This window comes from Somniosus microcephalus, chromosome 1 (genome assembly GCF_052327205.1).
Source record: "Somniosus microcephalus isolate GS21.2 chromosome 1, FLI_Smic_1.0, whole genome shotgun sequence".
In the NCBI taxonomy this organism is placed as follows: domain Eukaryota; kingdom Metazoa; phylum Chordata; class Chondrichthyes; order Squaliformes; family Somniosidae; genus Somniosus; species Somniosus microcephalus.
Genome location: NC_140987.1, coordinates 193,776,459 through 193,788,614, shown reverse-complemented (window position 1 = coordinate 193,788,614; position 12,156 = coordinate 193,776,459). Strand labels below are relative to the sequence as shown.

The window sequence follows — 12,156 nt, the reverse complement described above, 5'->3', positions numbered from 1 at the left end:
AAACGGGCGATCCAGGAGGAAATTAACGTGGGTTTTGCCAGTCGGGTAACTCGCCGAGCAGGCGAACGAACTCATCGAAATTCGAAAATGCACTGTAGACGGTGCGCGACATAGTGCTACAATGGTAACACTGAAGCAAGTTAACAGTTGCTGCATTGATCAGTGATCAGGTATGGTCAGCAATTGTCCTGCGTGGCCGATCGTGGCCGTGGGATGCCCGTAGACCCGTACCTCATTGGTCACTGTGGCGCTTGTTATTTCATTCTTGGGGGAAACTGTCAGGAGGGCGGCAACGCTTTGCTTTCGCGCGGAACTGCACGCAGTAGATTACACAACCCAGCAGGCTGACGAGCTGGGGCGGCATCTGCGGGGGATGAGTGTTCGTGTTTCGCGAGGGATGGGTCCTCGTGGTTTGCGAGGGAAAAGTCTTCGTGATTCGCGAAGGATGGGTCCTCGTGGTTCGCGAGGGGCAAGTCCTTGTGGGTTGCGAGGTGTGGTTTGCGAGGACATGCTCCGATCTTGTGGGCCCGAAAACCTGCAGCACCAGCGCTTGGAGGGGTTTCATACTTGCTGTTCCGTTGGGAGATGTCGAGGAGGCGGACGATCCGAGCAGCGGTAGAGCAGTCGAGTACGGAGACCGTATACAGGTACGTGGCCTGCGCCGCCTCGATGTTGCACAGGGTAAACGGGGCTTCTACCAGAATAAAGCACGAGGGCGGTTGTTGCTCCCTGAATTGTGGTAGCGACAGCGAAATGGCTGGTGCTTCCATGGCGTGCTTCTTTCGTGAAAATTGTTCACAAAAATCGGAGTCCGGATGCGCTTCTTTCGTGAAAAACATTCACGAAACTCGGGGTCACCAATGTAGGTATTGATGAGCTCCCGTCCTCACGTCGTTGGTCACCAATTGTAGGTATTCAGGTTCACCGATTGTAGGTGTTGGACGAATGCCTATCAAATAATCGAGGTCGACTCCAGGAGAACAATCAAATAGTTCTTTAATGCAAGAATAATCAAATTCCAACAGCTGGCTGAGATCGGTACAGGAGAGCCATTAAGTAGGTCTTAACCAGATGGAGATGCCACGAGGACTGACTAGTCAGTCCCGGGGATTGCGACGTGACGTCATCGCGTTTGCCCGCGCTTGGGGCGGTCACGTGATGTGCAATGTGACATCATCGCGTTTGCCTGCACTTAGGGTGGTCACGTGATGTGCGATGTGACGTCATCGCATTAGGTCACGTTCTTAAAGGGGCAACGCCCCGTACATGCAAACTCTATATAAACATAGTTAAAGGGAATTATGTACAGTAAGTAAGAGACACTAGGTGGAACCGCTACAATATTAGCCCTTAACAGCTGGGGTATTGGTTGTGCACTTAAAGTTTTGCTTTGGTGTATTTAAAACACATGGTTTGTGGTTTGATAAGAAACAATTTGGTACTACAAAATGGTTAAGCATTCAAAATAAGCAATTACAGTCAAGATGATTACAAAAAGTTCAGAGTTCAAAGATCCAAACGCCATAACTAATCCCAGTAAAGAAAGTCCAGTATTCCATTGATTTTGTGGGGTAGTATGGGACAGGCTATCACAGTTCATGCCTTGCAAAATGCCAGGAACTTAAAGTTAGTTGCCATGCCTACTGAAGTATTAGCAGTAGTGGGCCCCCGGGTTCATCTTTTTGAGGCTATAGGAAGTCCCCTGTGACCTTTTCCATGCATCCAGGCTGTTTTAAAATAGAGCTTTGACAACTTTGAACTCTCGTTTGACAGTGCAGTTTAAAAAGAATGAAATATTAGATTCTTTTTTGTATTTTTGCAAATGGCAAAATAAATTAGATCAGATTATAATTCAAACAGGAAAATTATTTATTTTACATTCCTTGTCATAGAGTCAGCCTGTATAGATCATTTAACTGTTTCATATCTAGACAGTGCACAGCACAGACGTCCAGTTATGGTAAAATGAAAAGTTGTTCTAAGTGGCAGATATATTTTGTCCAGACTTTGGCCACGATTTTGCCTTCTCTCAGAGTGCGGGTTTGGAGGCGGGTCAGCTGTTAAATTCGAATGATTGACAGCGGGTTGGGAACCCGCCATGAACCCGTCTCCATGTAAGTTTCCAAAGTGTCGGGTCTGCGATTTCAGAACAGACCCGACACCAAGTGGCGGGTGAGGCATTTAATCACAGAATCACAGAATCACAGAAACCCCACAGTGCAGATAGAGGCCATTTCGGCCCATCGAGCCTGCACCTACACATATCCCACCCGATCCCCGTAACCCCTATACCAACACATATCCCACCCTATCCCCGTAACCCCACGTATTTAATCCCCCTAACACTAATGGTCAATTTATCATAGCCAATCAACCTAACTCGCACATCTTTGGACTGTGGGAGGAAACCGGAGCACCCGGAGGAAACCCACGCAAACACGGGGAGAATGTGCTATAGTTAACTGCTTGTTTTCCCACATTTTTAATGGGGTTCCCATTGTTTGGAGATCATGTCAGCTAATAGGTCAGTTTCTCTATGTCTCCCCATTGATGTGAATAGGTGACAGCTGCAAAAGTGGTATGAAAGCTACCATTTCACAGCTGGTCACTTTCCAATGTCAGAGGCTTGAGCCTTCAGGACTTGGAAGACACTTTGGAGCTGTATGCAGTTTGGAAGTGTTTGGAGTAAACTCTCTATCCACTGTCACCTCCTTGGAGCAAGCTCTCTCACCACTGACAGATCGCTTCTGTCATCTCAACTTCAGCTGCCATCTATTCCAGCAACATCGGTGCCCTTGAAAAAATCTCACCTTGGTCCTCCGAATCCCTCCACGGTCAGCCCCAACACCAACATCACCAACAACTACACCAACCTCCTTCGCAATCACCTGATGCTGCACAGGACACAGGGCATCAGCACCCGACAACATTGCTGCCCAGGAGGCCAGTGATGGCATCACTATGGCCAGATTTATTTCACTTGACGCTGTACACCCTGGCTGCCACATGATGCACCAGGTTAACAGCACCCCACACCAGCACCATACAGTATCCCTACAATGACCAAGCCATTCCTTTCACACTCATTACCATTGCGGGGGATACCGTTATGTCTCACCATTCACTGCAACTCACTAAGACACTTCCAAAGGTGAGCACAGATCTGTACAATAAGGCAAAGTGTTGAAAATAAAGATTTCAATGTTTGACAACACATTAACAGAAAATTTACATGAACATTGCATAAGACACCCAAATGCCTACCCTTGTGTGTTGTTAGTTGGTATGATTGCAGTAGGATGAGGCTGAGTGTGAGGGGTGGCTAGTGAGTCATAGTCATAACCGCACAGAAGGAGGCCATTTGGCCCATCGAGTCCATATCAGCTCTCTGTAGAGCAATCCAGTCAGTCCCATTCCCCCGCTCTATCCCTGTAGCCCTGCAAGTTTATTTCCCTCAAGTGCCTATCCAGTCTCCCCTTGAAAACATTGAGTGTCTCCACTTCCACCACTTTCGTCGGCAGCGAATTCCATGTCATCACCACTCACTGCATAAAAATGTTTTTCCTCACGTCCCCCCTGCATCTCTTGCCCAAAACCTTAAATTGGTGTCCCCTAGTCATTGTACCATCAACAAGTGGGAACGGCCTTTCCCCGCCTAGCCTATCCAAACCCGTCATAATCTTGTACAACTCTATCAAATCACCCCTCAACCTTCTTTGCTCTAATGAAAATAAATCCAGCTTCTCCAACCTGTCCTTGTAGCTAAGATCCCCCATCACCAGAACCATTCTGGTAAATCTCCTCTGCACCCTCTCAAAGGCCTTCACACCCTTCCTAAAGTGTGGTGACCAGAACTGGACGCAATACTCCAGTTGTGGCCTAACCAGTGCTTTATAAAGGTTCAGCATAACTTCTCTACTTTTGTACTCAATACCTCTATTAATGAAGCCCAAGATCCCATATGCTTTGCTAACCACGCTCTCAATATGTCCTGCCACCTTCAGAGACCTGTGCACATTAACTCCCAGGTCCCTCTGTCCCTGCACACTCTTTAAAACTGTGCCATTAAGTGTATATTGCCTCTCCCTGTTCCTTCTGCCACGAACCCGCCTCTGCTGGGAAAATCCAGCCCTTAGTTTCTGGCTTTGTCTCAGTGATATAACAGGTGACACTCGCTAAGATAGTCATTAGACAGATTCTACAAAGTAAATTAATTTGTAAACTAAATAAGGAACAAAAGGGGTGAATTTCCTTTGAGCTTCCCCCACTCCACATAACTGCATCAGTGTGGCAGAAACCACATTTCTGCCCATAAATGGGTTTCCGCTGCAAAGTTATGGCAGCAAAGCAGGAGAAGCTCCAAGGAAATTCATCTCCAAATCTACCAGAAAGGGATCAGTTTATTTCAATTGCGCAAACTATGCAAACACAAATTAAAACGTCTGTCAGTAATCGTTTTGGCGCATGTGTGACAATAACCTCACAGAGCTTTATTGCAGGGATATGTTATCTGCACAAGTGGGGCTCAGACTGCGTTGCGATGATCATAAGAGACAAAAAATTAATTTGGAAACTACCTACAAAAAGTAATAGAAAATTGGAAATTTGTTATTCTTCAGCTATTCTATTTCTTACAAAATAGAATCATAGGGAGAGAAATTGGTCCTCGTGTAATGATCAATAACATGTCATTCTATAGTGGACACTAGGTGGAGCCGTAGAGCTGTATATAGCTGTATGTATAAGACTACACTACCCAGCTGTATAGATATTAAGACTACATTACCCATGAGGCACTAGGCTACCCACAAGGCAACAGTCAAGATGGAAGCCTCTACAGATATTGTACCAGTCCACATGTGCTCAATAAAGTAACTAGCAAAAACTAGCTGTGTTCATAATAAGAATGTCTATTTATTAATGAACATAACATGGTACCAGGGTGGTGAAGATCTGCTGAAAATTGTGTAAAGCGACATGGAGAATTTGAAGACACCAGAGCGTTTGAAACTCACAGAAAAAATCGACTACAATTGGCAGACTTTTAAACAGCAATTCGAACTCTACATTGCAGCCATCGGATTCGGTACGAAGCCAGACGCAAGGAAGATAGCGTTGCTGCTTACGGTTGCAGGCCCACAGGCGATAGAGGTATTTAATACATTTGTATTTAATCCAGCGGAGAACAGAGAAAAATTAGAAGATGTGCTAAAAAAATTTGATGCACATTACTCTCCCAAAAAGAATGAGACGTATGAAAGATACATCTTCCGTTCTCGGACACAGCAACAAAATGAGACTTTTGATAGCTTTATAACTGATCTGAAACTGAAAGCACAGACATGTAATTTCTCTGAGCTGAAATCATCCATGATTCGTGACCAGAGTGTGTTTGGTATTCATGATAAAAAAAGTCAGGGAACGTCTGTTGAGGGAAACCAAACTAAATTTGGAAAATGCAGTGAAAATATGCCAAGCCAGCGAGCTAGCTCAAAAGCACGCAAAGACTTTCAGTGAAATCAATAATGATGCGATTGTAATGAGTGAAAATGCTGCTGTCGGTGCTGTGTCCTACAAGGGGAAGAAACGTGGGCAGAACAGAAATGAAAAGCAATCGGAGGATGAAATTTTTAATTGTAAACGCTGTGGTTACAAACACCAGTTAAGACAATGCCCAGCGTTTGGAAAAATGTGCACAAAGTGTAATGGAAAGAATTACTTTGCCAAACAATGCTTTTCAAAAGTAAAAACAACGAAAGGGCAACAAGTTAATGTGATTGAGGACACTGATTTAAGTGAGACATTTTTTGTACGAATGGTGTCATGTGACGATATCAAAAAAGATACAGAAAATGTGCAGCCCTCAGAAATGGTCAATGCTAAACATAAAGTCAATGCAGTAAAAGTGGACAAATGGATGATCCCACTGCAGATAAATGGAGCATTAGTTACATTGAAACTGGACACTGGGGCAAAAGCAAACTTAATCAGTATGAGTGACATAAAAAATATGAAAGAAAAGCCCAAAATACAGAAAAAGTCAGTACTACTGAAGGACTATAATGGACAGAAAATAGATAGCTTAGGTGTATGCAGACTTAAAGTGACAGTCAAAGACAAAGTGCATCATCTCATGTTTTCTGTTGTGGCTGAAAGACTTGATTCGATACTAGGTGACAAAGCTTGTGAGGACTTAGAACTAGTCAAAAGAGTCTACCGTATAAACTGTGCCATAAGCAGACCAGATGACTCAGGTGATGAAGCAGAGAGCCCATCAAGGATGAAAAGGCCAAAGGGTATCCATGTCTTCAAAAAGCCTAGTTTCTCCAAGAAGAAAGAAAAAGACTTTAAGGTCAAAGAGAAGCCAAAGGAAGAAAAGCACAAAGAGGAAAAACACAAGGAGAAAAAGTCCAAAGATATAACCACAGCAGATGTTGTTAAGCAGTGGAAAGAGAAAAAGAAAAAGAAGAAGCCTGCACCAGAGCAGGAAGCAGTTCCGGTGGATACTCCTTCTTCCCTCAGGCCAATCTTTGGTGTTTCATTAGCCGAGGCTGCTGAGAGGACTATGCTTTATGATGGGATCCAGCTGCCAGCAGTTTTTCGAGAGTGCATTGACTACATTGAGAGTTATGGCATGAAGAGTGAAGGAAACACTGAAACCCTCTCCAAGCAAAGATCGCAAGGAGACCTCGATCTATACAAGAGCAGATTGATGACAATGCCGCAACTGCATCTTGTCATTCACCGCCAGAACAATCTCATGAAGACACATCAGACTTACCCGTGTTGAGAAGATCCACACGTGAAGTAAAAGAGCCTGATAGACTTCATCTTTGAGTACAATGTGAAGCTTTGAAAATGTGTTGACTGTTTTGAAAATGTTTATGTTTATAGAGCACTAACAAAAGTGTTACTGATATTATCTTTATTGTTTTCTTGAAAGTTGATTGATATTGATTTTGTTAAACCTCAAAGAAAGGGGGATGTAACGATCAATAACATGTCATTCTATAGTGGACACTAGGTGGAGCCGTAGAGCTGTATATAGCTGTATGTATAAGACTACACTACCCAGCTGTATAGATATTAAGACTACATTACCCATGAGGCACTAGGCTACCCACAAGGCAACAGTCAAGATGGAAGCCTCTACAGATACTGTACCAGTCCACATGTGCTCAATAAAGTAACTAGCAAAAGCTAGCTGTGTTCATAATAAGAATGTCTATTTATTAATGAACATAACACTCATTGCATACTTTTTCCAAGTGCAAAATGAGATCAATAATAACCAAGTTCATGTCCGAGCCCTAAGAATTTCTCAAAAGCATCTGACTCCATATTGGGCCAGGCGATTTGTCAGGCATCTCTGATGGCAGCTTGAGACACAGGTTATGCACCACACATATGCTAATGAATGGCCGAACATGTTAGAACCTGTTCCTGAAATTGGGCTGCCTTGGCCAGAGCAGGCATCGGGTCTACTGTGCAAGTGGCTGCCAACAAAAGGTGTATTAACAACTTTCATGTGGAGCCAGGGGGATCAGGAGTGCTCCTCTTTGCTCCACACCACTTTTGTGGGATGCTACCCGCCACAATCACTACCTTCGCATTCTCCTTCCCAGCACCACCACCATCCGCCCCACCCCAGGGACTTACCTGAGGGCTCCAGTCAGTGTCTCAGTGCATTTAAATTGATCTCTGCTTCGCCAGTGAGCTACCTGGGGACACGTTGACAACTCACTGAACTTTTTAAAGTGAGGGTCAAGGACCAATATCAATCGGGTGGCCCCAGGGATCGATCTACCCCATAGAATTTAACAGCACATAAGGAGGTCATTCAGCCCGTCATGTCTGAGTCAGTTCTCTGATAGAGCTATTCAGTTAGTCCCATTTCCTCATAACTTTTCCTATTTTTAAACAGCACGAATATTCAGCAATTACGGGGTACATTTTCCACTTTTAGCTAAAAATATTATTTTTAAAGCTTTTTTTCTGTTTTATCATAAATACCCACCAATCAAAATAGCAGCCAGCAATGATTTTCCTGGGTTGAAATTTCAGAAACTCATTATTTGAAAAGTGTTAATGGCTGCATTAAAATAGCAAATAGAGGAATTCCACCAAATATGTTAATCAATTCATTACAAATAGTGCAAAAAAAATCTACTTCTTAACAATAGGCACATTTTATATCCTGTGTACAAGCAATATTTCATCATTGTCAAGGTCCAATGATGAGCTAGCCAACTCCACGCAGCAGATTTTAGAGGCACGTTCTGAATCTTATAAACAAAACCAAAGGCTGCCAGCTGAAGTACTTCATTGAAAAGGACATTTTTACTGCACATAAATAACTGCTTGAGAAATTGATGGGAGTGAATTTCGGCGGTGGTTCTCCCACTAGTCCGCTGTAGCTTTGGCAGAAGAAAACACTGGAAAAATGGCTGTTTTTCCAGGGAGTCTGCGGCTCTTCTGCTGACATTATGGTGGAATAGAGGTAGAATCCCATGGAAATTCACCTCCTATGTAACTTATAAATGTAATCTAGATGTCTCACTAAAGCACCTTTGTAAATAAATTAAATTTTGTAGGATCTATATGATACTGAACTATCTGTCCTGGCATGTATCATAAACTAGATATAGAAATGAAAGACTTGCATTTATATAGCGCCTTTCACGACCACCGGACGTCCCAAAGAATACGTCAGCCGATGGTCTAAATCATAGAATCATAGACCTGGATTTTAGCCCGGAGGGGTGTTCCATGCGGGGGTGGGGGGTTGTTTTGAGGTTGGGAAACCCGGAAGAACGGGTTTCCCGAATGTCCTGCAGTTTTTAACTGTAGGGCTTCTTCAAATTTTTTCTGTCGGTTTCCCGCCCACAGCCAGCCTGTCGGGCGGGAAACCTGCAGCACAAGGCCGCAGCCAAGGAGAGCAGGTAGATCTATGGGGGCAGTGTTACAGACCGTGGAGGGGTCCCGATCACAGGGGGCACCCCGATTGTGGGAGGGGGTCCCGATCACCAGTGGGGGGGGGGCAATTGCGGGGGTGTCTCCCGATCGTGGCAGTGTCCCAATTGCGGGGGTTTCCTGATTGCAAGGGGGCGGGGGTCCGATGATGGTCATGGGGGAGTCCGATTGTGGGGGGGTGGGTGCAGACAGATTACGGGGGTTGCTTTACTGGTAAGCCTGTTGGGCTTGGAGGAAACACTCCTGCTCCTCCTGGTCCAAAAGGAGTGCTGTAAAAGCACTTACCTCATGGATTCAGCCCTTCTCACCTCCTTTCACCTGTCAGGTTTCCTGAGGTATGGCCGACATGAGTTGAAAATAGAATGAATGTTAAAATGAAGGCAGGCAGCCTTATTATAATATTTAACTGGCCAACCCACCTCCCATGAGTGGATTGGCCGACAGCCCCTCGACGCACCTCCGTTAAAACCAGATGTGGGCAGGTTCAAGGCGGGTTGCGTTCCTGTTTTAGATTTTTTGAATTGCAGCTTTGACACGACCCCAACCCACCTTTGATTCAGCCCATAGAATTTTGCAGCACAGAAGGAGGCCATTCGGCTCATCATGACTGTGCCGACTCTTTGACAGAGCTCATTGGAAATAGATAACAAACCAAGATTCATACTAAAAATCTTACTTTGGAAAGTGATGAAATAAAGAAAAAACAAAACATTTCTTTTCATTTATACCGTCTGATGAATCTGCATTGTTTAAAATATTTAACTTAATGGCCCAGTAATTCCTGTCACAACGCGTGAGTACGGACAGGGTACTCACGCGTGTGCCAGGAGGAATTGCCGGTTTTCAGCATGCACAGCGCATGCGCTGAAAACCGGCATTTCCTGTCCTCTGACCCAAGGGGTTAAGAGGCTGAACGCATGCGTGGTATTGGGCAGCACGTGCGACTTGGATTTCCTGTATTTTTACAGATTTGCGCATGTGTAAAGGGCTCCGGTTTTTACGCATTGAAAAACCACACGTAAGTACTTAGTTTTACAGGTAAGTGGTCTTTTAGTACAATTTATGAATTTTTTTTTCCACAGGTTTATTATTTTTAAAGAATCTACAGTAAGGTAAGTTTAGTTTTAGACCCTATTTTTTAAAAATTTATTTTTTTCAAAAATGTTATTATGTGGCGGTACCACTGGTTGTCCCTTACATTGAGATTCATAATTCCCTTTAACTTACCTTACTGTATGTGTCTGTTACTATACTCAGGCTTCTCTCCTGTACTCTGCGTCATGACGTCAGAGCTCGGAACCTTCCAACAGTAGAGCTCGGAACCTGCTGGCAGTTGAGCTCGGAACCTGCTGGCAATTGAGCTGGGAAACTTCTAGTTAGTCCTCATGGTGTCCCAGCTGGGGAAAGACCTACACCACGGTGCTCCTACAGTCAGCCATCTTACCTGCTACCTTACCTGTTGTACTTAACCTGTTCCTGTAAATAAACAACTTATTTATAGTTCGTCGAAGTCGAACTCGATTATTTAGTGGCGATGCACACGAATTGCTACATTGGTGACCCCATGACGTGAGTACGGGAGATCATCAATTCCAACGCTACAATTGGTGAACCCGTATCTGTGAACGATTTTCACGGTAGCAACGCGCGCCTGAACCTCGTCTTCACTCAAGACGACCAACGCACAACCGACGAACAACCACGGAACAACAACCGCCTAACACCGATTCCACCAAAAGCGACCCCGTCTTTGCGAATGTCTTCACAAAGGAAGCGCAGCTTGGAGGTGAGCCCGTTTTTCACGAACGATGTCACAGAGGTAGAGCACGACCAATGGCAACCGTCATCCACCAGCGCTACAATTGGTGGGTTTGTGAACGTCTTTCACAAACGAAGCACGCTATGGAAGCATCAGCCGTTCTGCTGTCGCTACCGCAATCCAGGGAGCCACGGTCTCCCTCGTGCTTTATGAAGGAAGAAGCCCTGTTCGCCGAGAACATCGATGCGGCACAGACCACGCACGTGCTCACGGTCTCCGTATTCGACTCTTCTACCGCCACACGGATCGTCCGCCTCTACATCCAAAGCAACAGCAAGTATACATCTCTCCAAGCGCGGGGTACAGCATGTTCGGTCCACAAGATCGGAGCGCGCCCTGCGGGGATACCACGAGGACTCACCCCCACGAAACACGAGGATGCACTCCTCGCGCATGAGGACTCATCCCTCACGAACCACGAGGACCCATCCCTCGTGAAAAACGACGACTCTTTCCCCGCCGACGACGCACCAGCCCATCATCCTGCTGGTTGTGTTACCTACTACACGTTTTGGCATGAACAAAAAGCGTTGCCGCCCTCACGGCTGTTTTCTCCTAAATCTACAACAGTTACAAGTATTGCCGCCCTCCAGGCAGAGTTTACCCCTCCCAAAAGCAACAACAACCTGGATCGTTGCCGCCCTTTCTCCAGTTTTCCCTTTAACAAACACAAACCTCTACTGATGCTTCAAACATCGAGGACGGGTCCAACGGGCATCCCACGGCCGCGATCAGCCAGGTGAAAATTGCTGGCCTCACCGATCACTGATCAACGCAGCAACTCTTCACCCTCTGTTGTGTTATCGTCGTAGCACTATGGCACGCACCGCTCCGTGCGTTCCAGCCTCCCGAAGGTTTCGCTCCCCTGTCGGCGAGTTCACCGACCTCGCCTGTCAAGTCCTTCTGGATTGCTCGTTTGGCGTTCCTGCAGAGTTCGTCGGAACAAGGACTTGTTTCAAATCAACAGAGACATCGCCCGCGTCCGCCCAACCTGCCCGTCACTCTGACAAGGCCTGCTGTTTCTCACGTCTCCACGGTCCTTCGCCTGACGGATACGCTTTATTCGCCAATACACACGTAAGGATCCGCTCACGAGCAGCATCTTCAGGCCTCGCCTACCAAGTCGAGACAGCACGACCACCGTGACCACCAGCTCGTCAGACCATCTCATCCTTGGACTTTCGTTAAAGCGAATTCTGGGGGGGCCTATGTGGCAGTACCACTGGTTGTCCCTTACATTGAGATTCATAATTCCCTTTAACTTACCTTACTGTATGTGTCTGTTACTATACTCAGGCCTCTCTCCTGTACTCTGCGTCATGACGTCAGAGCTCAGAACCTTCCAACAGTAGAGCTCGGAACCT

The 12,156-nt window shown here is 45.6% G+C and overlaps 1 protein-coding gene across 1 annotated transcript in view; it reads right to left on the bottom strand.

Annotated features, from left to right (window-relative positions):
- Positions 1-278: 278 nt before the first annotated feature.
- Positions 279-12,156, bottom strand: part of LOC147124535 (uncharacterized) — a 33,888-nt gene continuing 22,010 nt past the window's right edge. Inside the window, exon 5 of the mRNA XM_085980203.1 lies at positions 279-694. Coding sequence (XP_085836329.1) covers positions 279-694 — 416 coding nt within the window. The remainder of the gene's footprint in view (positions 695-12,156) is intronic.